Source organism: Euleptes europaea, chromosome 3 (genome assembly GCF_029931775.1).
Source record: "Euleptes europaea isolate rEulEur1 chromosome 3, rEulEur1.hap1, whole genome shotgun sequence".
In the NCBI taxonomy this organism is placed as follows: Eukaryota; Metazoa; Chordata; class Lepidosauria; order Squamata; family Sphaerodactylidae; genus Euleptes; species Euleptes europaea.
This window is the reverse complement of record NC_079314.1, coordinates 23,409,715-23,436,751: the sequence shown is the minus strand read 5'-3', so window position 1 is coordinate 23,436,751 and position 27,037 is coordinate 23,409,715. Positions and strand designations below refer to the sequence as shown.

General features: G+C 47.1%; 1 protein-coding gene across 1 annotated transcript in view; it reads right to left on the bottom strand.

Moving 5' to 3' along the window:
- RPS6KA1 (ribosomal protein S6 kinase A1) overlaps window positions 1–27,037 on the bottom strand; it is a 95,812-nt gene that overhangs the window by 65,294 nt on the left and 3,481 nt on the right. The window contains exon 2 of the mRNA XM_056845789.1: window positions 8,441–8,485. Within this exon, the coding sequence (XP_056701767.1) occupies window positions 8,441–8,485 (45 nt within the window). The remainder of the gene's footprint in view (window positions 1–8,440; window positions 8,486–27,037) is intronic.

The window sequence follows — 27,037 nt, the reverse complement described above, 5'->3', positions numbered from 1 at the left end:
ACAATTCAGTCATTGCATACACATACACATCTCTATCCAGTAACTATATAACGCTTAAGACCATCAGAAGATAGTAAGACAAAGTGTCAAGAAACAAGAAAGGGAGAAAGTCCTCATACATAAGTTAGAAGAGTTCCTAATGAGGATATAAATCCTAATCCTTTCTTCTTTCCTTTGTTGTGAGAGACTTCAAAAAGGACACTTGCTTTCCAACTGGAAGCATTGGTAAGTATAATTGCAGAATTGGTTATAGTTAATCTTTTCTCACAACAAAGGAAAGAAGAAAGGATTTATATCCTCATTAGGAACTCTTCTAACGTATGTATAAGGACTTTCTCCTTTATAACTGAACTGTTAACCATTGTAAAAGTGATATTATATTAGACTGCAATTTGTCATACTTATGCTTTAAAAAACAAACAAACAGCAGTTGTGGAAAACTGTAAAGTGGACTGGAATGTGATGTGGGGAGGAACTTACCCTTCCCTGTGGCCCGTGTTACTTATTAAACTCGCCCCACTCAAACTGGACTATTTTATTAGACAACCTCACCTCCAAAAGGTGAAAAACACACGATCACCATCTTGTTAGACGGAATCATGCCCCGACTAATCATCTAAATGCCGGTAGCAGATGGAAAAACCAGAAAGGTGAATTTGGCAGCTTTCTCATGCAGCTAAGCAATTCTTAGGTTCTTTATTTTCATATTTCTAGAACCCAGGCTCATCAATTAAAGAATCCAGGAAGGGACCAAAAGTGTTTGCACCTCTCTAACCAAGAAGAGGTGTCTCACGCTTCTTGGAACTCGGAACAATTCAAGGTCATGATCTGAAGCAGCCAGGTAATTACAAATGAAAAAGTCACAGACCATTCGCAGCATTCGAAAGGAAGTCTCTACGAATTTTAAAGCTAGCCTAGAATCTAGCTAGATTTTTTTCCCTGTCCTCATCCAAGGGCAGCAGTTTGTACATGGGGTCAAAAGAGGTGACAAGAACCTAAGACGGATGGTTCTTATCTGTCTCTTCTACAATAGTTACCTGCAAAAATGTGCTAATATCTTCTCCGAAGCTGGAAGAAAACTGTTTCTTTAAAAAAAAATGCCCAAATAAGAAAGCCCATTAGAGGAGGAGGAATTGGTTTTTATATGCCAACTTTCTCTACCACTTAAGGAAGAAACAAACTGGCTTACAATCACCTTCCCTTCCCCTCCCCACAACAGACACCCTGTGAGTTAGGTGGGACTGAGAGAGTTCAGAGAGAGCTGTAACTATCCCAAGGCCACCAGCAGGCTTCGGGTGTAGGAGTGGGGAAACAAACCCAGTTCCCCAGATTAGCGTCCACTGCTCATGCGGAGGGGTGGGGGATCAAACCTGCTCATGTGGAGGGGTGGAGAATCAAACCGGGTTCTCCAGATCAGAGTCCACCACTTCTAACCACTGCTCTTAACCACTACACCACACTGGCTTTATGCATGCAAAGCAAATGCTCTTCCATTGAGCCACCATGGCCTCTACCAGAAGTATGCACCCACACAAACAAACCTCTGTGGCTGCCTTACACGGAGTCAAATCTTTGGGCTATCAAGAGTGGCAGAAGCTTGCCAGCCTCTTAGGTGGAGAGCTCACATATCACCACCTGACGCTTTTAACTGGGCATGTCAAGGACTGTACCAGGGACCTTCCACATACTCTGCCACCGAGCTACAGTCCCTTCCTTACGTTAAAGGGGAAAAAACCCAGGTCTGGTAACACAGCTTCCTTTCCCAGGAGTAGGTCTGTGCTTTTGCAACAACTAAGTAAGTCGCAGCTAACAGCACTGGGCAACCTCAGCCTACCCAGACCTAACTTGAAGCAGAATCGACACATAGCACATGACCTGAATTCCAAGCTGTAATTCATGCACAATAAAACACCACCTTAAAAAAGTTAGTAGGCCTAAAGGTGAAAAGCACTGGAGGCTTCTGTGGAACTCACTGCCACAAGCTACAGTGCTGGTGAACAGAAAGTTTGATGCACCCCTCTAACCAGGTATAGAGAAAGAGACAAAAAATAGCCAGTATCATTGCTTCCCATTCCATTCACATACTGGTCATTCTACCATTCAGCCTACCCTTCTAACAGACCTATTCCTCTAGAAGCAGCATTTCAGGGAGATCAGTGGACTCCACTGGGAGGCAGGAAAGTTCTGCTCAGCTGGTGGAAACGCCTTCCGCTAGCAGAAAATTTAGTCCGGATACCACCTCTTGTTCTTAACCATGGTTGACAAGGCTGATTTGCAGCTAGCCATGGTTAGCCCCCAAAAGGAAAGCGCCCCACCCCCGCATTTCCTAACCAGGGTGTGTTGTGTCTGCTGAGGCAAGACAGTTTAGGGGTTAGAATACTAAGGAAACACCTAGGCTTAAACCTTACTCGGGCCACAAAGCTCTCTGGATGACCCAGTCACTCCCTCACCCTAACCTAAGAACATAAGAAGAGCCCAGCTGGATCAGTCCAGTGGCCCATCTAGTCCAGCATCCTGTCTCACACGGTGGCCAACCAGTACAGCTGCCAAGTTCCCAGTGGGAACAGAGAATCCCCACCACCCCCAGTCCCATTGCCTGCTGTCACACCTACTGTTGCAGGAGAAAAAGAAAAAAGCAGCCCTGTACTTACTGGAGGTTGATATCGGAAGGGTAGCACTACGAATCGTCAGAAACTCTATTGTTTTATCGTACAGTTTCCCACGATTCCTAGAGCTACCACTTCCTGTATCAAATTCTAGTAAGTACAAGGCTGTTTTTGTTAAAAAAAAAAAAAAAATCTCGCAACACTGCCCCCCCCCCAGTTGGTTGCCAGGTACAATCATCCATTTATTCTGGAGGGCTAAGAACACAGGGCATAGAGGTCACAGCCATCCCCCAATGCCTCCTTGTACTGGTGCACAGTGGTTTAGTGCCTCTGGTCAAGGAACCTACCTCACAAGGTTGTTGTGAGGGGGTGATAAGCATGAATGGATGAGTCTCCAAAAACAAAAAGGTGGTATCCTGACAGTATTTCACTCCCCCCCCCCCAATCCTTTGCTGCACCACTGTTGAAGCCTCTCTTGGATCTTTTAGACGTTGTTTGGGATGACCAGTTACAAGCTGAAGAAACACAGCATACCTTTGTTCTTAAACATTTACAGCCAGTTAGGGAGGGTTTTGGACACCAGGCACCCGGGGGCAGCTTTTTTATTTCAAGTCCTCCTTACAAAAGAGAGTGAGACAAGAAATTTGGAGCTGTTTCAACACAGCCGCAAGCCAAGCTAGTTATGCAATCCAGGTCGATCCACAGCCCAAGCAAAGGTACTGAGGAATGCAATGCTCTGAAAGCAGACCTTCCCTGAATAATTCATTGGGGCCTTCATATATTCGTTTTAATAGCGCAGAAGAGGTTGCCATTAGCCAGGGCCTGTTCTTGGCATGGGGCAGCCAGCGTTCTGGGAGGAAGAGGTACACAGCAATGTGTACCTCTTTGTTGTACCCTCACTGTTGTTACACTTTGTTATACACTCCCTGTTTTAAAGCAAGATGCATATTTAGTACTTTTTATCTTGGATAGATGCCATCTTTCTGAACAGAAACTACCTTTTGCTGTTCATTTTTCCACATACACCTATAAGAAGAAGAGTTGGTTTTTATATGCCGACTTTCTCTACCACTTAAGGAAGAATCAAACTGGATTACAATCACCTTCCCTTCCCCTCCCCACAACACACACCATGTGAGGTAGGTGGGGCTGAGAGAGCTGTGACTCGCCCAAGGTTATCCAGCTGGCTTCATGTGTAGGAGTGGGAAAACAAATCCAGATTTGCGTCCGCTGCTCATGTGGAGGAGTGGGGAATCAAACCCAGTTCTCCAGATCAGAGTCCACCGCTCCAAACCACTGCTCTTAACCACTACACCACGCTGGCTCTCTCTGTAAACTGGGAAGGAGGCCTATTATCACGACCCAAGGAGCTCAGGGCCCAGGAAGGAGCCTGAACCAAGTTTCTAAGATGTTCTTTCAAGGCCACTTGACTCAGACTAAGGAGAACTCACATTATTTACTCTTGCTAGATAACCACGTTAACTGTGTCAGCCATGGCTACTTCCTCCTAGAGGCTGGCATCCAAACTAGAACATGCTTTTGTGGAGGATCCACACAATTCTGCCTCCTAATCTCACTTTGGGGCATTCCCCTGCTTCAATGCAATCTTCCCATGCCTGGTTTGATAAGATGTGAAAACTGCCTTTGGATGCCATATCGACAGAAAGGTGAACGACTTTTGAAGGTCCCAACTGATTCAATTTTTCTTGAATCAGCTTGCTAAAATCAAGAATATCTTGCTGGGAAAAAAGCAAAATGTCCTCCCAATTTCTGTTTTGAAAAGAGACTAGCCTACTGCTTCTAGAACCCCAAGATGCTGTCTCTCCATTGGCTTTTGTCCCCTGAGTCCATCTGGGATTCAGAGATAAGACAGTCCCTGGGCATTTTTGCCAACACCCACATCCTACCATAGACCTCCGTCTGCCCACATGCTATTGCTGGAGGTCCCCTTTCTCCCAGGAGCCACATTTTCGGGGTCATTCTGGGCTGAAACAGGACAGGGGAGTCAGGGAATAGATTATTATAACGTTGAGCTTTGGCTAGCAGTTATTTCACAGAGGCTTTTTGTGAAATAACTGCTACCCCAAGCGCAACATTATAATAATCTATTATAATTATAATATTAGATTGTAATATTATAGATTATGAGAGCGTTAATCTATTGCCACATTCTATTAGCTCGCTCCCTTGAAACCCTGGCTTGCATTTTATTTTAAAAGTCTTTACACCTTTTTGTTCCAGCAACACCAATTTTGCCAGGATACTGATTTATCACCATCCCAGCCTTCACCATTTCTCAGAAAAGGTTTCAGAAGAAAAACGCAGCCAGCATCTGGCTTTCTTCTTTGTAAATCCTTTTCTTTTGGGGCAGCCAAGAGGACAGTATCCACGCAGCACTGGCATGGGATCAGGTTGCTGGGATATTTTTGCCCTTCATAAATCCACCGAGATTTGTGTTTCGGTTACAGCTTTAGAAGGGCCACCCTTTCCCAATGAAAGGGGAGAACAAGAGAAGGCGACTGTCAGGTTATGGACTAAACGCAGGCCTCTCTGCAAACAAAAACACACAGAGAGAAGGCAGCTATCAAGTGGCAGAGGATTTTCGAGGGACCTAGAAGGTCAAGGGCAGCAGAGGCAAGCGGGAAGATCTGACCTAGGGGACCGATCCCCCAGGAAGTTTCACCCATTTGATGCAATGAGGCAAACACAAGAACTTGCAAAAGCAGCTAAAAGCAAAGAGCCAGCCTGGTGTAGTGGTTAAGAGTGGTGGTTCAGAGTGGTGGACTCTCATCTGGAGAACCGGGTTTGATTCCCTACTCCTCCACATGAGCTGTGGAAGCTAATCTGGTGAACCGGTTTGGTTTCCTCACTCCTCCACATGAAGCCAACTGGGTGAACTTGGGCTAGTCACACTCTCTCAGTCTTACCTGCCTCGCAGGGTGTCTGTTGTGGGGAGGGGAAGGGAAGGTGATTGTAAGCTGGTTTGATTCTCCCTTAAGTGGTAGAGAAAGTCGGCATATAAAAACCAACTCCTCTTCTTCTAAAAGCAGGGTTGCATGCAATGCCTGCCCATTTCACTGGGGCTTGAGTGAGTATTGGCATGGAAATCTATAGTGTTCCTTGACCCCATTTGGTCAATCACTGTCTGAAGTCAAGAGTGCCTACTTTGTTATTTCATTCGGGCACCCTGTGCTTTGCTGGCACGGAAAGAGCAGGGGTCTGCTCCCAACCCCCCCGAGCTCAGCAGTATTAGCAAAGCTTCCCCACTGGCCACCTACCTCTTTTCAACAGCTGGCATCTTCAAGCAGACTTTCTAAAACACTTGCTGCTAAGTTTGCTTTATTCACATTTTAAAAGTTTATTTAATTCTCTAAGTGTGAGCTGATCCTAAAGTCTAACAGCACCTTAAAAGACTAACAACATTCGTTTCAATATGAACTTTTGTAAGTCACAGCTTATTTTCTCTGAGGAAGTGAGCTGTGACTCAGGAAAGGTCACCTTGACATAAAAGTTAGTATTTTAAGGTGCCACGGTCTTTTGTTTTACGGGAGCGGTACAGATCAAATTCACAACCAAATCTCCTCTCACATGGAGGAAGTCACCAGCCTGATTATGGACCTCTGATTATGGACCCAAATGACCTCTGTGGATGAGAGTTCAGTTCTGTTGAAACAGATGAGTTCAGAACCACATCCAATGGTGCATCATTCACACTTGCCTAGGTGTGCTAAAACCTCTGTCAGCTCTCAGTGCCTTCGGCCTCCTTCTTAAATTCAAACATGAAATTATAAATACAATACAGCATATAGTTCAAAGTATTATTTCAACAGAAATAATTTCTACATTGCATTTGCATTTATCCCGCTTCTCTCCCCCCTCCCGTTAGTACTCAAAATAGTTTTTTGTAAACGGTACTCCCTTCCTCTTTCCCCATAACAGCCCTGTGAGGTAGGCCAGGCTGTTTGTGATGGGCCCAAGGTCACCAAGTGAGCTTCCATGGCAGAAGAGGAGATTCGAACCCAGGTTGTCCAGGAAACAAAACGGAAAGCAAAAGGATGCCCCCACCATAGCAGAATGGGAAGGCAAATTGGCTGAATATGCATCTATGGCAAACCTCACAAACTATGTTAACAGGAAACCATGGAGAGCCAGCATGGTGTAATGGTTAAGAGCAGTGGTTTGGAGCGGTGGAGTCTGCTCTGGAGAACCTGGTTTGATTCCCCACTTGAGCAACAAAGGCTAATCTGGTGAACTGGATTTGTTTCCCCACTCCTACATATAAAGCCAGCTGGGTGACCTTGGGCTAGTCACACTCTCGGCCCCACCTACCTCACAGGGTGTCTGTTGTGTGGAGGGGAAGGGAAGGCGATTGTAAGCCGGTTTGAGTCTCCCTTAAGTGGTGGAGAAAGTCAGCATATAAAAACCAACTTTTCTTCTACTACTACTCTATCCACTGTACCACACTGGCTCTCATTAAAGCTTTAAATATAACATTTAAACCACACTTGATATTACTTCCTAATAAAATATTTCAGCTCAAGTATTTGTTGCTACTGCAACATAAAATTAACATGAGGCACTTAAAAAAAAGATTCAGAATAAACCTGTTAAATCAGGTCACACTCTCTTAAAGGCATCAAATCATTTTCTGGAAAGTTCTATCGTTCTGATGTTTTCTGAAGACCCACACCCCTGGTGGAAGTGGGTATGCCACTGAGCTTTCCACCTCGACAAACCCTGAGCAACCCCAGATACGGGATGCTCTGAACAGGAAGGGTTCCTCAGTGATGAGGCTCCTTCCAGTGGCCAGACAAATCTCAGGTGATGTTGTTGCTCCACTCCCAGAAGGTCAGCAAAACATCTCTGGTTAAAGGCAGCCTAACCTACCTCACAGGGTTGTTGGGAACATAAAAGGGAGCTGAAGAAGAACAGTTGGTTTTTATATGCCGACTTTCTCTTCCACTTAAGGGAGAATCAAACCAGCTTAAAAATACCTTCCCTTCCCCACAACAGACACCCTGTGAGGTCGGTGAGGCTGAAAGAGTGTGACTAGCCCAAGGTCACGCAGCTGGCTTTGTGTGTAGGAGCGCGAAAGCAAATCCAGTTTACCATCTGCCGTTCATGTGTAGGAGTGGGGAAACCAACCGGGATTCACCAGATTAGCCTCCGCTGCTCATGTGGAGGAGTGGGAAATCAAATCCGGTTCTCCAGATCAGACTCCACCAATCTTAACCACTACACCACACTGGCTCTTACATTTTAAGAATAATGTAAGCAGCTTTAAGAGCCCCATTGGGGAGAAGGGCAGGGTACAAACAAAGTAAATTAAAAAATATCTCAATAAAGTAAAAGTATTCCTTCAGCTCTTCAATACTGTCAGTTTAGATATAGATGAGAGAAGCTGGTTTATACTGCTTAGCGCATCCCAGGATGAAACCTCACATATACTTGATTTTTTCCCAGACCTTTCAACAAAAAGTGGGACTCCACAAATCAGAATCAAACTTAATATTAAGGAGTTGGCTGATGGCGCCCGGGCACAAAGATTTCGGCAAGTGTATGCCTAAGATCTGTGTGTCGCACCCATATATCAATAAACCTACATAAATGGCCTCATCTTGAGCGCTGCTTTGAGGTCCTAATTTTTTTCTGAACTTGTGGCTTGACAGTAGATTAAAAACTACTGCTCTAGATTCCAACGCTCTCCTTGCAGAAGTTAAAAGCAGCAGATTCTATTTCATTCCTTCTGAGCCCTGCCAGAAAGAGAGAGTGGGAGTCTTTGCCAGCACCGTCAGGCACCTCGCAGGAAGAAGAGATGCAACAAACAGTCTTACCTTGGACGGAGCTCCTTTCTTTTCCTCCAGAGCAGCTTGCCCATTCTGCAAAGCAAAAAAGAGCCTCAGTTAAGTACTGGCCGTACAACCAGCAGCGGATGCTAAATGCCAACTCTTCCCAGGTCCCTTACTCTTCAGTGACCCCTCCCAAAAAACCTACTGAACGCCTCCTCAACCGCTCAAGCTTTTCTTCAAAAGGAAGATGCTCCATCTCGCCTGGCAACACGAGATCTTTGCAAAGGCGGGGTAGCCAACACTGCACACCGAGTCCTGAAGGCAGATAGATGCTCCTCAGCTTTGAACAACACAGGCATTCTGGAACACACCGGTGTGCCATGACAGGCCCATGTGCGGCGCTGGAATATCCAGAGGCTCCTGAGGGCGATCAGGACACACCCAGAAAGGAGGCCGTCTGCTGCATCTCCCCACGTGCCCCTGCCCTGAGGTCAGGCCCCTTCCAAACAGGAAGCTCCACCCCAGAACAGTGACCGTGCAGAAACTCAAGCGCTGCTCCAAGAGTAGGTAATGCAAGCAAGGCATTCGGAGCAGCACAGGTATACCAACATTATGATCCCTGCATTTAGCTTGACAATTTCATTTTGAGTTTCCTAAGTCACTGGGCCAAATCCTTTCCCTTTAGCCGGGCTTTTACCTGAAGGGTTACCACACCCTTTCGTTACTTCTTTGATGGCCTCTCTCTTACCCAATTACAGTTTGATTATGTTCTTGGCTCAAATAGTTTTCTCTCCTAGTGATGCTGTTTAATGATAATTTTTATCCCTCGGTGGCTACCAGTTATTACAGACAGGTTTTGTGCTTGTGATCTTATTACTTGGGGTGAGGCCATGGCTCAGTGGCAGAGAACCCAGAAGGCCCCAGGTTCAAACTGTCCTTTCTACATTGCAAGCCACCCTTTTTGTGTATACAGGCCAACCCCTGCCCCGTGCTTCCTCACGCTCACTCGAGGAAGTGCTGCTTATTCCTGTGGGTTTCCTGTGGGAGACCAATGGAGAAGATGATGCCTACCCTGAGAGGCCGCTGGCCTGACTCGGCATAAAGCAGCTCTAAATGGACATTGGTCAGGGTTGCCAACATCCAGGCACGAGCTGGAGATCTGATAGTACAACTGATCTCCAGCTGATAGGGATCAGTTCCCCTGGAGAAAATGGCCACTTGGGCCATTGGACTCCATGGCGTTCAAGGCCATAGAGTCCCTCCCCTCCCCAAACCCCGCCCTCCTCAGGCGCCACCCCAAAAACCTCCCACCAGTGGCAAAAAGGGACCTGGCAACCCTAACATTGGTGGATTGTTTTTACTGTTGTTCTTCCACTCAGGTGGCGGGGGGAGAATAGAGGGCAGCAGTTAAAGGGACAGTGGAGTTCTCCTCCTAATTCTCTCACCCCCCTACTAGTACCAGGAAAAGCTCAAGCAAATATTAAGAGACCTAGTCCTGATAGGAGGCTACAAAGACCTTTACAGCCCCCAGCCTAGGGGGGAGATTTTGTGCCACTCCCTATATCACCCAGGACTATGGTTGCCAGGTCCCTCTTCGCCACCGGTGGGGGCTTTTGGGGGCGGAGCCTGAGGAGGGTGGGGTTTGGGAAGGGGTGGGACTTCAATGCCATAGAGCCCAATTGCCAAAGCATGGGAAGGCCCCTGGTGAGGATGGAATTCCACCTGAGCTCCTTAAAAAACATGAAGACGGGTGGGCCCCGCTCTTGGCAGCCGTGTTTACTTACATCGATTCCACAGGTCATATCCCGGAGGGCTGGGGTAGTGCAGTGGTGATTCCTTTTTATAAGAAAGGGAATAGGAAGGACCCCAGTAATTACAGACCGATAAGTTTACTAAATATCATTGGGAAGGTCTATGCCAGTCACCCGCTGGAAAGGTTTTCCGCACGGCTTAACCATGAAAAGATAATACAAGCTCAGGCAGGGTTCAGAGAAGGGAGAGGTACGTTGGAGCACTGCATAATTTTACAACACCTTATAGAGAAATACTGCTCTAATAGTGCAACATCCCTATATGCCACCTTTGTGGATTTCAGAGCAGCCTTTGATTCAATCCCTAGGACCCGCCTCTGGACCAAATTAGGAGAATCCTCCATAGACAGGAGGCTTCTTTTTCTCATCCAGGCCTTGCACAGGCATACATTTATCAAAATAAGATGCAATAGGAATGGGTGTCTAACAGATCCCATTCCATCAGTTAAAGGTGTTAGACAAGGCTGTTTGCTTGCCCCGTCGCTGTTTTCATTCTACATAAATAATACAGCAGACTTTTTAAGCTCTGAGGACTTGCACCCTCCTAAAATTGTGCAGCATAGTATCCCTCTGCTTCTCTATGCAGATGACATTGGGATCCTGTCTCGAACCCAGGTTAGCATGAAAAGAGAGTTGGGGAGACTGGCCAATTTTTGTAAATCTGAAGCTCTTCATATAAATTATAAGAAAACTAAAGTGCTTGCCTTTGGGAGCCATAGAAGAAAGAACAACTGGTCAATAGATGGGAATAGCATAGAGCAGGTCAAGTCGTTTAAATATCTAGGCGTAACATTCCAGGCAAATGGCCTCCAAGCAGAGCATCATAGACAGGTGGCGTTAACCGCTGAGAGATCTGCCTATAATATATTAAAATTCTTCAGGACGAAAGGATCCTTTTGCATTTTAGCAGCTCTAAAACTCTTCCAGGCTAAATCAATTAGCCAAATGCTATATGGCACAATCTTAGGCTCAGCTAAATCCAGTTATACACCTCTGGAGAAGGTACAGTCCAAATTCCTTTGGGCGATTTTACAAGTCCCCCGCCTTGTTTCAAATTTTTGGGTTCGCCTGGAAACAGGCATGCTAAAAATCGAGGCAAAAATTACTCTAGCCTCAATTTCCCTTTGGTTATAGGCCCATGAGGCATCAGAGGGATTTTTACCACTGCTTAGTTTGGACAATTATAGATCCAGATGGTGGACACAGTCTGTAAAAAAATGGAGAGTCTTGGTTTTGCACCTCAATCCCACTTAGAGCTTAAAAAAGAGCAAGCTAAGCTCCTGGTTAGACAAAAGATCTTTATACAGAAAGACAAACAGAGCTTATGAGTTCCCCAGCTTACTTGGCTCCTATTAGAACATGCTATCGTTTAGCGCCAGCCGAATATCTGTCTGCTATTGAGCTAAATAAGCAAAGGAGAGCCTTAACCGTGGCTAGAGGGTCGGCCCTGCCCTCAGCCTGGAGGGAAAGTACAAGAAGTTAGCAAGATCTGAGTGGGCATGCCCTTGCGGGTCAGATGAAATGGAAAGCACTAGCCATGCTCTATTTAGATGTATCTTCTATGAGGGAACTCGTCAGAAGCTAATTCTACCTCTCATTAGCACAATGGAAGCCAGTTCAGAGGAAGAGAAAATTAAATTCCTCTTATGGAAAGGAGACCCTCAGCCATCTTTGCAAGTAGCTAAATACTGCTCTGCAGCTATTAAAATCCACTCGGAGAAGGGTATTAGTGACTTTTAATTGATATGTGCCTATGTGGACAAGGTGATTTTAATTGATATAATTTTATCTGTATTTTGTATATAGAGATTTTTATTATGTAATCGGTTTTACTGAAAAGGTTTGTATCTTATCTGGCTATTGCCATAATAATAAAATCAATCAATTGCCAAAGCGGCGATTTTCTGCAGGGGAACTGATCTCTATCGGCTGGAGATCAGTTGTTAATAGCAGATCTCCAGCTAGTACCTGGAGGTTGGCAGCCTTACCAAGAGCTGCACACCAGTCATGGGGACACACCGTTGTAACGCCAAGCAGTGTGCATTCCACACCCACTGTGTCAAGTCTCCACCACAATGTAAAGTTCTTCGTCATGTTGGTTTGAAGGAAAGAGTTAACCACAGCCCTTCAGCATGACTCAGCGATCCTGCCGGGTGTGCCATAGGTAGGGAGCGTGCAGCAGAAGCTGCAGAAAGGCCTTGGCGAGAGTTTTATCAGCTGGATCCTCGCCATGCTCCGCAGGTACAAAGTCAAGCCAAGGAGAACAGATCTTGCCCAAGGGAGCGAGTGTTTTTCCAGCCATGGACTTCAGCATTCCAGCCACAGGCCCTCTAAAGCTGGTTCAGTTTTACTTAACATTTCTTGCCTGGATTCTAACTGTGAATCAAGGAAGAGAAAACCGAGAGCACCTTCCCTGCCACCCAGATAGCTCCCTCTTCAGCAGGGTGTGCTCTGCCATACGGACAATGCATGGGTGTGCCCTGCTGTATGGACCATGCATGAAGGACCCAGGCAGAGGGAACAGAAAAGCTAATTTACCAAACACTGTCACAGATGAAGCAACAAAACAGTTATGTTCATACAGTACATTACAGTTGCACAGGGCAAAACTTCCAGGAAAACAAGCTGGCGAGATTTACTTGAGCTTCCTGTGTGTGTGTGTAAAGTGCCGTCAAGTCGCAGCTGACCTATGGCGACCCCTTTTGGGGGTTTTCGTGGCAAGAGACTAACAGAGGTTGTTTGCTAGTGCCTTCCTCTGCACAGCAACCCTGGACTTCCTTGGTGGTCTCCCATCCAAATACTAACCAGGGCTGACCCTGCTTAGCTTCTGAGATCTGACGAGATCAGGCTAGCCTGAGCCATCCAGGTCAGGGCACTACTACCACTTCCTACCACTACTTTAATACCCGATCTCCTTCAGGTCAGACACCCCCCCCCTCCAAAAGCACCTCACTGCTGCCCAGCTTCAAGGAGTCAGCATCCCACCCCATGCAGGGCCTTGTAGGCTCACTAGGGTTGCCAACCACCAGGTACTAGCTGGAGATCTCCTGCTATTACAACTGCTCTCCAGCCAATAGAGATCAGTTCACCTGGAGGAAATGACCGCGGTGGCAATTGGACTCTATGGCACTGAAGTCCCTCCCCAAACCCCACCCTCCTCAGGCTCCACCCCCAAAACCTCCCGCTGGTGGCAAAGAGGGACCTGGCAACCCTAAGGCTCTCTCTCCTCAACTCTAATTGGTTCTTGCTTTTCCCTCCATCTCCCAAGGCCTGAGGCCTGCTTGTGAGGCTACAGACTAGGGCTGTGCCTAATTACCAGCAGGAGTTCGGGGGAAGGGCAGGAACTACGGTTACCAACCTCCAGGTGGTGGCTGGAGATCTCCTGCTATTACAACTGATCTCCAGCCGACAGAGATCAGTTCCCCTGGAGAAAATGGCCACTTTGGCCATTGGACTCTATGGCATTGAAGTCCCTCCCCTACTCAAACCCCGCCCTCCTCAGGCTCCACCCCAAAAACCTCCCACCAGTGGCGAAGAGGGACCTGGCAACCCTAGCAGGAACAAGGGGGAAGTATTGTGTGCACAGTTGTATCTCTTCCAGGAAAACTGAAAGCGACATCATGTCGCTCTAGGAACTGCTGGAAATGATAAAACCATAAAACATTCCAAGCAGTTCCTAGAGTTATATGATATCAATTCTGAGTTTCCCCCAGAAGTGACATCACGCCATGCCAGCATTTTTAAAGAAAACCTTCCACTGCTGTTCTACTACAGACAGCTCCACCCCTCAGCCTCCCTCAGGCGTAGGAACATGAGAAGCAGGCTAGGATCTGGGAGACCCAGGTCCCAACTCCTGTTGTATTAAATACAACAAAGGGGGGGGGAACTCAACCCTAAAAACAACAGAATTAAGTTACCAAAGGTCAAGAAAAAAAAACATTCAAGGCCAAACATTATACAATGTAAAAGTTACATCATAACAAAATATGTATATATTTATTACAGGCTAAAATCAATAACATATATAAGGCCCTGCAACAGCCTACCAAACCAACATATTCATGTAAACATACAACACAAATGGACATACAATCACAGAATTAGACTTTGACCAAAAGCGTTTTGGCCAAATGGCCTTCTTCAGTGGTCAAAACAATCAGTTTCAGACTACAAGTGCACGTGATTTCTAAAAATCTTTATGACTGTAGGAACGTTGTGTTTGGGGAAAAAATAATAGATTAAAAAGAGTTTAAAAAGTAAACACTTATCCTGTGTATCTCAATTATATAAAAAGAAAGAATTTTTAACCAATTAAGGCTCCACGCTAACTGCAGGATTTAGTGTGATTTTAGCCTATCATAAATTAAAATTAGACACACACACACATTTTGTACGGATATAACCTTTGGCCTTGAATTTTGATTTTTTCTTGACCTTTGGGTACTTAATTCTGTTGTTTTTAGGGTTAAGTTTCCCCCCTTTGTTGTTGGTCCAACTCCTGCTGCGCCATGAAGCTTGTTAGGGGATAGGGTTACCAAGTTCCCACAAGGGGTGGGGGACTCCTTGCTCTAGGGGCTCCTATTGCCCACTGGCACTCTGGCAGGAGGAATTTTTTTTTAATTTGCTATCAGGTGACAAACAGCATGATATCGCTTCAGGTTTTCCCCAAAAGTGACATAATGCGCTGCTTCCTTTCCCTGTTGTCCCATTCCCAATTTTTGCCAGGCCATGCCAGGAAACCCCACTGAAGGACCATGAATTAATCTAACCTACATCACAGTGTTGTTGAGAGGACAAACTGGAGGAGAGACCAATGTATGTCAGCCTGAGCTCCTTGAACGAAAGGGGGGGGGGAGAGAATGTACTAGACAAATATGCATTCCAGGTCAGGAAATTCCTGGACATTTGTGGGTGGAGCACGAGAAGGGACTTCTGCAGGGTATAATGAACATAGGAAGAACCATGCTGGAACAGACAAGTGGCCCATCTAGTCCAGCATCCGATCTCACGAGGGTTGCCAACCTCCAGGTACTAGCTGGAGATCTCCTGCTATTACAACTGATCTCCAGCCGATAGATATCAGTTCACCTGGAGAAAATGGCCGCTTTGGCCACTGGACTCTATGGCACTGAAGTCCCTCCCTTCCCCAAACCCCACCCTCCCAAAAAACCTTCCACCGGTGGCAACCCTATGTTTCACACAGGGGCCAATCAGTTCCTTTGGAGGTCCAGCTACAGGACACAGAGGCCAAAGCCTTCCCCTGATGTTGCCTCCTGATGCTGGTATTCAGAGGCTTACTGCCTCTGAATGTGGAGGTTCCCTTTAGTCACCATGGCTAGCAGACACTGACAGACCCATTCCCTGTGAATCCATTTAACCCCCTTTTCAAGAGTCTATGCCTGTGGCTAGCCCTGACCTGGATGGCCCAGGCTAGCCTGATCTCGTCAGATCTCAGAAGCTAAGCAGGGTCAGCCCTGGTTAGTATTTGGATGGGAGACCACCAAGGAAGTCCAGTGTTGCTGTGCAGAGGAAGGCACTGGCAAACCACCTCTGTTAGTCTCTTGCCATGAAAACCCCAAAAGGGGTTACCATAAGTCGGCTGTGACTTGACGGCACTTTACACACACATGCCTGTGGCCATCACCACATCCTGGGGCAGTCTTCACCACAGTTTGGCCATGGATGGTAGGGGCAGAGTCACCTTTGAGAAGGTGGCCATGAAATCAGGGGGGTAGAAGGGTCAAAGCCATTACCTTTCATGGTTTGCTTCAGCTGCAAGTTATGCACACTAATTCAGAGCTGGAGGAGAAAGCAGATATGCCTGCCACAGCCCCCTGTGTGTACCTACAGACTGCTGGTCTGCCTACAGTACTCTTTCCCCACTCAGTGGATATTTCCAATTTCTAAACCAGGCTTTGATAGTTACATAACATCCCACCTAAGGCTGCCTTTGGGATGATGTTTATCTGGAAACAACCTGCTTCTCAAATCCCTTTAATGCCACAAAATCCTCTGTGCAGACAGAAAGTGATTGGCAGAATTGGACCACGCAAGCCACGGCAAGCCCTGCAGCCAAATGTGGGGGAGACTCAAACCTTTGATAGCGGGAAATATGATGGTGGGTTGTTATTGCCATTAAGAATTGCCAATTTGTCTGCCCCTCTAACCCCCAGACAGGCAAGATCCACTGTTGGAAGGAGGAAGCACTTTAATAAAAAATGGTAGTGCTGGGATTTTGTGGATCAGTTCCACAAATGGTGGCATTTCCCACTAGCTGAAGCCCTTCAGCTGTGATTCAGTGGCAAAGCACGTATTTTTGCATGCAGAGGGGCCCTGGTTCACTCCCTGGCATCTCCAATTAAAAGGGTCAGGTGGCTGGTGATGTGAAACACCTTCACCTGAGATCCTGGAGAGCCACCACCAGCCAGAGTAGATGTGACCTCGACAGACCAAGCATCTGACTCTGTATAAGACAGCTTTATGAGGCCCTCCCCCTCCTTGAGCTGGAGGGGGGAAAGTGCCATTGATTGAGGAATGGATCCATAGGATCCAACCTACACAGAAGCAGCCCTTTGGTGGAGCCAAGCGGAAGACAGATCTGATCCACAGGGAATAGGACACTGGGAAATTCTCCTGCACAGACATTAATGAAATGAATGGGAGATGGGACAGGAGAGCATGGCCACTAATGGTCGTGGGGAGGGGCTGTGGCTCAGTGGTAGGGCATCTGCTTGGCATGCAGAAGGTCCCAAGTTCAATCCCCGGTATCTCCAGTTAAAGGGACTAGGCAAGTAAGTGATGTGAAAGACCTCTGCCTGAGATCCCGGAGAGCTGCTGCCAGTCTGAGTAGACAATACTGACTTCGATGGACCAAGGGTCTGGTTCAGTATACGGTAGCTTCATGCCTTCATGTGACTGTGTGGCATGATCATGATGGGAACCCAAGGCTGCATTCAGACATTTCAATGAACTGGGATGCGCAGAACTAGTTTGATCAAACGCCTAACAGTGGTCTTCAAGAACATCCCCAGCAACAATTTGTGGAGTAGCACCGCCCTACACAGCCTTCTGGCGGCAGAGATGGCCACGAAAGGAGTAGGCCCTCCCTACTTGATGACAGAAAAGAGACACACAAGCAGCAGACATATAGAGTTTTGTTTTTTTGCTCAACCAGGAATGTCACTTAAAGTTTTGTGCAGGGCTCCTTTTACAAGCTGATGGTGAAGCTTCTTGAGGTGGGAGAGACACCAAGCCATTAAAGAAATTTTAAAAAACTTTGCAACTTCAAACATTGCTTATTTGTTATCAGTGGCCTTTGGGTGGGAGTTCAGAGTTTGTCAATGTGGGCTAACAAATTCACCTGAGCAACATATCTATAAAATGGGAGAGAATTAGTCACGCTTTGCTCAAGAGAAACAAGTAGGAGCCAGTTTCCTTATTGTCCAAATTCCCACTTCACTTCGTATTGAACGAACTTGCCTGAACGGGCCACTCACGAGTAGAGAGACTGAAGAACGATTACATAAAGAGAATGAAGATCGTGCATTTCATGAAAAGAAAATTAAATCCCAGCTCGAAATAACGCTGAGGTTGGCTGTGTAATTTTTTACATTAGCTACACTGCAGTTGTATTAGCATAATGATCATGTGCCAGCCTAACTTGAACGCTGCTCGCTGTTCAGGAACAAAACTCATTCGATTTCTTTCTTTCTATGGCCTCCCTGTCATCTTTATCAACACATAAATCAAGTCTTTGGACAGGGCAGAATTCAAATTAAGGAGACAATGAGACACTGGGAAACACACACACGGCTCAATTCCTCTCCTGCCTGAAAAGAACTCGGGATTTCCTTGCAGCAAATTAGTCTTGCTTGTGTACACCCCTTTGAATTTCTTAGAAAACACTCCTGTGTTTGCATACCCACCCTAGGATGTTGCCACTGGCCGCCTCCTGCTGCTGCCGGTGCACAAACCCACATGCCTGCACAGCAATTAACGTTCAAGTTGGAATTAATTACTGCTGCAAATTCCAGTACAGTATTCCGAGAGTGCTAGAAGAGGCAGCTGCCGCTTCCTTTCCAGGCTCAATTCAAAGTGCCGGTTCCTGCAGTCAAAGCCCTAAATGGTCTGGGACCAGCACATGCCTAGAATGGCCTATGCCCGGCTAAGCCTCCCCAAATTTTAAGGTGGTTGTCCAAAGCATGGCTCTGGGCACCCTTGGCTCCAGAAAACCTACAAAGCTGGAAGGCGGATTCCACCAGGCCCGTAATTGAGGTCAGCCATGGTTTCCATCAGAGCTGGCCTCCCTACCTCCCCCCCCCCCACTTTCCTTTTTGGTCACTGACCATTAACTTTGTATGGAGGGGGGCCTGGAGACCTGGTAGCACTATGCTTAGGTAGTTGCACCTTAACGATACTGCCATTGTGATGTTTCCGCTGATCTTGTTGATTTCAATTGTTGTTGCTTTTAGAATTTTAACTGTGTACTGTTGAACTGTAATTTATCGTTCATGATACTGTATAATTTTGTTGGTAGCTGCCCTGAGCCTAGCTTTGGTCGGGGATGAGGGCGAGATATAAAACCAATTAACAACAATAATAGTAGGAGAGAGCCAGCGTTGTGTAGTGGTTAAGAGCGGTGGTTTGGAGCAGCGGACTCTAATCTGGAGCACCGGGTTTGATTCCCCACGCCTCCACATGAGCAGCGGACGCTAATCTGGTGAACCGGGTTGGTTTCCCCACTCCTACCCATGAAGCCAGCTGGGTGACCTTGGGCAAGTCACATTCTCTCAGCCCCACCTACCTCACAGGGTGTCTGTTGTGGGGAGGGGGAGGGAAGGTGATTGTAAGCCGGCTTGATTTTTCCCTATGTGGGAGAGAAAGTCGACATAAAATCCAACTCTAATAATAATAATTATTATTATTATTACAGTTGGATTTTATATGTCAACTTTCTCTCCCACTTATTATGACAACAAGCATGGGGGGGGCATTCTGTTGCGGCCCTTCACCTGTGGAATCTTCACCTCCTAATTCCTTACTTGGTGCTAACTCTGTTCCTGTTTTGGAGCCAGCCCAAAGCTCCAAGGCTTTTTATCAAGCTGCTTGTTTTGGTGCTGATGTACCTCTACCATTTTAAGCTCAGCATTCTAAGATCTCGCCTCCCCTGGCCTTTCTGTTGCTGGTTTTAAGATAAACTGGCAGCAGTCAAAGTTGGTCTATGACAACATATGGTGGTGGGAAGTGCTGTCAAGTGACAGCTGACTTATGCTGACCCCGTGGGGTTTTCAAGGCTAGAGATGTTCAGAGGTGGTTCGCCATTGCCTGCCTCCGTGTGGGCTGAGAGTTCTGAGAGTACGGTGACTGGCCGAGGTCATCCAGCAGGCTTCATGTGGAGGAAAAGCTGTGGCTCAGTGGAAGAGCCTCTGCTTTGCATGCAGGAGGTCCCAGGTTCAATTCCTGGCATCTCCAGTTAAAAGGACCAGGCGATAGGTGATGGGAAAGACCCCAGCCTGAGACCCTGGAGAGCCGCTGCCGGTCTGAGCAGACAATACTGACTTTGATGGACCAAGGATTCAGGATAAGGCAGCTTCGTGTGTTTGAGGAGTGGGGAATCGAACCAGGTCTCCAGATTAGAGTTCGCCGCTCTTAATCACTACACTATGCTGGCATGACAAAATATACCAATTGCTTTATAATGGTGGTTCACCATGTGTGTCTTTAAAAAGCTCAGCATATTCAAGACCAGCGCATGAGGAAGAAGGGGGGGGGTCTCAGAAAATCAAGTTGCAAAAGAGACGGAAACCTCCCTTCCCCAGTGTGTTGCGTTTGAAAGGTTTAACAGGCCAGGATACATTCGAACAAACTACTACTCTGCCTTCCCACACTCACACACGATGTCTGAATGTCACAAGAAAGACTCAAAAAGGGCAAGAGTCCAGTAGCACCTTAAAGACTAACAAAAATATTTTCTGGTAGGGTATTCTTCCAACTGCACGTTTCAGCACCAAATGTTCTTTTCAGTAACAGCGTCCTTCCTCTTTTCTAGGAGCAACCACAGGTGGGGCTGAGAGAGCGCTAAGAGAGCTGTGACTAGCCCAAGGTCAGCCAGCTGGCTTCATGTGTCGGAGTGGGGAAACCCACCCGGTTCACCAGATCAGCCACCAGATCAGCCTCCGCCGCTCATGTGGAGGAGTGGGGAATCAAACCTGGTTCTCCACCGTGCCTTACCTAACAAGCTTCCTTTAACCACCCAAACCCATTAAAGAAAAAAAAACCTTGCCTCAGGCAGGAAAACAACATCTAGCGCAACAGCAAGGAGATTTTTTTCTTTGCTTCTTGCTATACCAGCCTATGAGGGTGTTAACCATGTAGCTATGTTTGAAGGCAGAGGAAAAAGAAACACCCCCCAAGGGCGACTAGTCTCAACAATTAAGCCACTGACACTTGCCTAGCTTGGGAAACGCAAACACCTTTCTGAACCCAACTGCAATCGCAACCTCCCTGCCCTGTGACTCAGACACCAACAGTTTTAAAAACCCAGCTTAACGGTTTTCATGGCAAGGATCCCAGGGCAATTTATATAACTGACATTCCTGACTAGGGTTGCTATCTCTCTCCCGCCCACCCCAACCTCCATTCCAGGGCCCGGAAGTAGACACAAAACAGACAGAAATGCCAAATGTCATCCACTTCCTACTACCGGTAGGGGAGCACACTGCTTGTTCGTTTTTTGCCTGCCAAGCAACAGTTAAGGGGGACAGAAGCTTCACCAAAAAGAAGAATAGCATCCCTGTGGAAAGTGCCATAGGAGTTATGCCATCTTTGGAAACACACCCATGAACCGAGGTATCTCCTTACCACATGGCGGTCAGCAAACAAGGCAAATGATGGTGTGGAGTGAATTAAGCGGCAAACCTTCCAGTCAGCACACAAAACACAAGAATGAGTCCTCCACAAAGCCGGTTGGGTTAAACTTAGGCAGACACAAAGAGAATATTTCCCCCATAGTTCATTTGCAGAGATAACTGCGACTACCTGTAGGAATTGCCACCAGCACAAATGGACTTTTGAGGACTGGACAAATTCATGGATGATTCTAAGGGAAGAGACAGATTCATGGCTACTAGTCACGGCCACCAAAGGGAATCTCTATATTTAGAGGCAGCAAACCTTTAAAAAGTACTACTACTAGGAAGCAACCTGTTGGCCACGGTGTAAAAGAGGACGCTGGACAAGATGGACCACTGGCCTCATCAGCAAGGCTCTTAGGATAGATCTATCCATGCATGTTAGCCATGAAAGGTCAAATAGAGCCTCCATAACTGAGGACAGTAAACCCCTGATGGCTGGACACTGAAGTCATGGCCATTAGGTTCATGGATGCTTCCCAAGACATCTGGCTGGTTGCAGAAAGAAGGACCCATAGCCTAATCAAGCAAGGAGATTCTTAAATATGATAATCACTGTCAGTTTCTAGAACTGGTGCAATACTACTAGAACTCCACAGGGAAAGAGTTTCTCCAATCAGTAACACAGATTACCAACATGGTAAGAGTCACTGTTGTTATACCAGCCATGCCTTGGGTTAGGAGCATTTGGAAGGGTACCTTCAGCCACCAACGATGATCTCTTGCTCTGTCTGCACATGCCTTGAACACAGGAACGCATGAAGCTGCCTTATACTGAATCAGACCCTTGGTCCATCAAAGTCAGTACTTACTCAGACTGGCAGCGGCTCTCCACGGTCGCTGGTAGAGAAAGGTCTTTCACATCACTTCCTTGCCTAGTCCCTTTAACTGGAGATGCCAGGGATTGAACCTGGGACCTTCTGCATGCCAAGCAGAGGCTCTACCACTGAGCCACAGCCACTCCCCACAGCCTTGGATATTAAATTTTTAGTAGACTGGCATCTTGCCGCTGAACAAGGTCCCATTTTTTTTGAGCTGTACCACTACCATCTGGTTTGTACACCTTGTGTATAATCTGAGGATTGAGCCATTGCTACTTATTATTGGGACCAGAAGTGCAGAGTAACAAACAAAGCAGTCAGCCAAGGTCACTCACTGAAAAGTGATAGAATAAAGCAGCTGGTTGTTATGGGTTCCTCTGAGAAAGGTAGAACGATCAGGTTGGGGGGGGGGCACTGAATTCTCTATCGGTTTCCCCACTCCTACACACGAAGCCAGCTGGGTGACCTTGGGCTAGTCACATACTCTCAGTCCCACCTACCTCACAGGGTGTCTGTTGCGGGGAGAGGGAGGGAAGGTGATTGTAAGCTGGTTTGATTCTTCCTTAAGTGGTAGAGAAAGTCGGCATACAAAAACCAACTCTTCTTCTTCTGCCACTGAGCCATGGGCCCTTATCCTTTCTGCAAACTGGAAAAGCTACATGACCTGGGGAGCAGGGGGCTCATTGCTTTTGTAGACAAGCTAGGAAACGAGTCAGGCTGATGGAAGTACCCTAACATGCTGTCTTACGCTGACAGCCAGTACAGTTCAGACAAAGATTAAACTTCAGTTTTGTTGATTATATCTACCGGCTCCTAGTTATGCAGAAAGGGTTAGGGCTACTGCTTGAAGATGCATGTTCCGCTGGGGAATCCATTTTTCAATAACACCCCCCATGGCACAAAATAATCCCTGCATACGGTTAGCGACTCAGAAAGGTTTAACAGAGCCCTTTCCCAAACGTGCTCATTTTCTACACGCAGCAGGGAAAAGCATTCCAAAAGATAAACACCCGCCACCCACAGTCCAAAGTCCAGGATTCTACCATCTCCTTCTGCAGAACGGTTCCTGTGGGCGGGCACCCCTTTCCACCTACCCTGCTAATCCCACACCTGTTATGTGCCACAGCACAAAACTGCAACCGTTCGTGCTTCCCATAGCCCAGCTGATACCAGGCAGGCTGCCAACGTTTTAAACTTCACTCCACTGGGAACATGGCTACTGTTCCCGTCATGCGATGCTGGAAACAAACACCATTTTTGTGAGCAGTAAGGAATTTAAGAGACCAACTCAGAGCCTTAGGAACCCCTGCTCCGTGCCCAGCCAGGCTTTCAGAATATTACACCGTAGCAGGAACCCTTCTCTACAGCATGGTGGGCTGAGAGTTAATCTGGCCCACAAGTCAGGGCTACTCCAGTTAAGAATATACCTGGCAACCTGGACTTCAGGCTTCACAAGGCCAATCAATCAACCTTTATTAAAAACAGTCATAGACCAGCACAGCTCTTCACAATTTACCTTAAAAACCCTTAGTGTTACGCTCTACCCACAGATTAATACAAATAGTAAAAAAAAGTTGTTTGTACTCTTCGCGAACTATATAAACTATGCATTAAAATTATTGACATGCCAGTGTTCTCAGCAGCGTCTGACGGATTCTACAGGCCGCTGCACAAAACTTAGCCGTTCCTAATGTAACCTGTGGATTTTCGTCTATAAGCAACATTTTAGTATGCTCCTGACCTGAATGGCTGGAATGCCGACTAAGCCAGGGGGAGATAAACTTAGAACGAACCTCTTGATATAATGGACAGCGCAGTAGAACGTGCTCGGCTGTTTCAATTTCCTTTAAAGCACAAGGACATGCCCTATCCTCCAGGGGAACCTGTCTGTATCTCCCATCCACAATCGCCGAGGGGAGAGCTTGGCATCTGGCAAGGGTGAATGCTTTCCTATATCTAAAGATCTCTAACTGGGAGAGGTAGGCGGCAGGAGAGGTTACATATCTGGACTGTTCTGCTGACAGGAAAAGTTGGTGCCTCCTCTAGATCTTTTTGGCAGCTTCACAAGGTCTGAAAGGATTGAATTCCATCCTTAAAGAGAACACAGCAGCACACTTTTCAAATAAAATTTTTTGAGGAAAATCCCTGAGGGATAAGGGACTTAGAGATTACTCTCCCCCCCACACTCCCCAATACATGAGGGGGACGTTTAACCACTCTTGGTTATTGCACTAAGCACAGAAGCTATTAAGAATGAATAATAATATACACAAAGAAAGTTGTAATGCCATTAAGCAGATCAATGGCTACTCCTTCCAGGATATCTCAGCCTACAGTGCAGTACAAGCAAGTCCATCGCAAATGTGTTCCTTGCAAACTAGGAGGACTGCAAAGACACTGCGGTGATAGGCTGCAGAGAACACTCAACAGGAATTCGGAGCGGCACTGCAGAGACCAAAAGGAATTTATTCCAGCAATGGCTTTTGCAAATCAGAACTCACTTCACATGCATTGGCGCGTACATCCCTGCGGTCAGCCTACAGTTTGGGGAAGGGCTGTGGCTCAGAGCATCTGCTTAGCCTGAAGAAGGTCCCAGGTTCAGTCCCCGGCAACCTCAGTGAAAAGGGTCAGGTAGTAGGTGACATGAAAGATGGGTCCCAGGCAGAGGTAGTCATAGGCAACACTGATTTGATCGACGCATAGTCTGGCTCAGTGTAAGGCAACCTCAGACGTCCATATGACCTTATGAACCCTTAACGCACCTGATGAAGTGAGATCTGACTTGCGAAAGCTTATGCGGGAACACATTTTATCCATCTCTTAAAGTGCCGCGGGACTCCTGCTTTATTTTGCTGCTACGTGCTAACAAGGAGAAGAGGAGGCTGAGAGGGGACACGATTGCTCTCTTTAAGTATTTGAAGGGCTGTCACTTAGAGGAAGGCAGGGAGCTGTTCCTGTTGGCAGCAAAGGATAGAACTAGCAATAATGGGTTTAAATTGCAGGCGGAAAGGTACCAGCTGGATATTAGGGAAATTGTTTTTTTACAGTAAGAGTTGTTCGACAGTGGAATCGACTACCTAGGGAGGTGGTGAGCTCCCCCCTCACTGGCAGTCTTTAAGCAGAGACTGGACAAGCACTTGCCAGGAATGCTCTAAGCTGACCCTGCATTAAGCAGGGGGTTGGGAATGGATGGCTCCTTCCCACTCTGTGATTCTATGGGCTATCCTTCTAGAGAGCCAGCGTGGTGTAGTGGTTAAAGAGTGGTGGCCTGAAGCGATGGACTCAAATCTGGAGAACCATGTTTGATTCCCCACTCCTTCACATGAGTGGCAGATGCTAAACTGGTGAACCGAGTTGGTTTCCCCACTCCTCCACATGAAGCCTGCTGGATGACCTTGGGCTAGTCACAGTTCTATTAAGAGCTCTCTCAGCCTCACCTACCTCACAGGGTGTCTGTTGTGGGGAGGGGAAGGTGACTGTAAGCCGGTTTGATTCTCCCTTAAGTGGTAGAGAAAGTCAGCATATAAAAATCAACTCTTTTTCCTCTTCTTCTAGTAGTATGGGAACAGAATATAGGAAGAGTCATCTAGATCTCATCCCCACCCTTGCAATGACAGAAACCTCTGTCATATAAAGACCGGCATGAAAAAAGTCACATCAAGCCCGCAATTCACACATTAGCACTCCTATCCTAAACGAACCTGCCTTCTACAGCGTCAGTTCCCTTGGTCTTTCGAAGTCAGAACTGTCTACTCCGACTAGCAGTGGGTCTCTGGAGTCTCAGGTTGAGCGAGGCCTTGCGCCTCAGCTTTTTGACTAGAGATGCCAGGGATCGTACTTGGGACCTTGTGCAGGCAAAGCAGACGGTCTGCTGCTGAGCCACGGCCCCCTCCTAAAGAATGCATGACTGTAGATGTATATCCATCAGTATTACACATGCAGCAACAAGTCCATTTCAAGGTGCGCTGAACTTCACAGGCGAAACCAGCCTCCTGTTCTTGCCACCTAGTTACCTGGTCCCCTCCCATCAAACAGCTTTGGACACTCGGATCAGCAGACATGGAACATGGCCCAGAGCTCCCACTGAGACACCACATGGTGATCAGGAAACAGCACAAGCTGCTGGGGAGCCAGCGTGGTGTAGTGGTTAAGAGCGGTGGTTTGGAGCGGTGGACTCTGATCTGGAGAACCAGGTTTGATTCTTCACTCCTCCACATGAGCGGCGGAGGCTAATCTGGTGAACTGGGTTTGTTTCCGCACTCCTAGACATAAGGCCAGCTGGGTGACCTTGGGCTAGTCACAGTTCTCTTAGAGCTCTCTCAGCCCCACCTACCTCACAGGGTGTCTGTTGTGGGGCGGGAAAGGTGATTGTAAGCCAGTTTGATTCTTCCTTATATAAAAAACAACTTTTCTTCTTACTTTCTCCTGTCCTAACAGTTCAATGCAGTGGTTAGAGCAGGCATATCAAACATATGGCCCTCCGGCTGGATCCAACCCCTTGAGAGCTCGTATCCGGCCTGCAAGCCAGCCACACACCCCAGTCCTGACCTGGACTGGTGAGGCATGGACCGGCCAAGTGACATTTATATCATATCCGGCCCTTGTAACAAATGAGTTTGACACCCCTGGGTTAGAGTGTCAAGACTATGACCTTGAAGACCCAAGTTCAAATCCCGACTCTGCCATGCAAAGGTGCGGGTAACCATGGGCCAGTGACACACTCTTAGCCTAACCTGCCTCACTGCGCTGTTGTGAGAACGAAATGGAAGGGAGAATGATGTAAGCTGCTTTGGGGGCCCATGGGGGCAGAAAGCTGGGATTTAAGTAAATAAAGGGGTGAAGCAGATAGAGAACTAGACTACTCAGGGAGATCCAGATTTATTTCCTTCATTTCACTTTCCTCCCCAATCAGGACTCAAAAGTGAAGTTACCCCTTCAACATTTTATCCTCGCAACACTCCTGTTAGGCAGGTGAGGCTGAGAGTATGACAGGCCCTAGGTCATCCATAGGGTTGCCAGGTCCCTCTTCACCACCAGTGGGAGGCTTTTGGGGCGGAGCCTGAGGGAGGCGGGTTTGGTGAGGGGAGGGACTTCAATGCC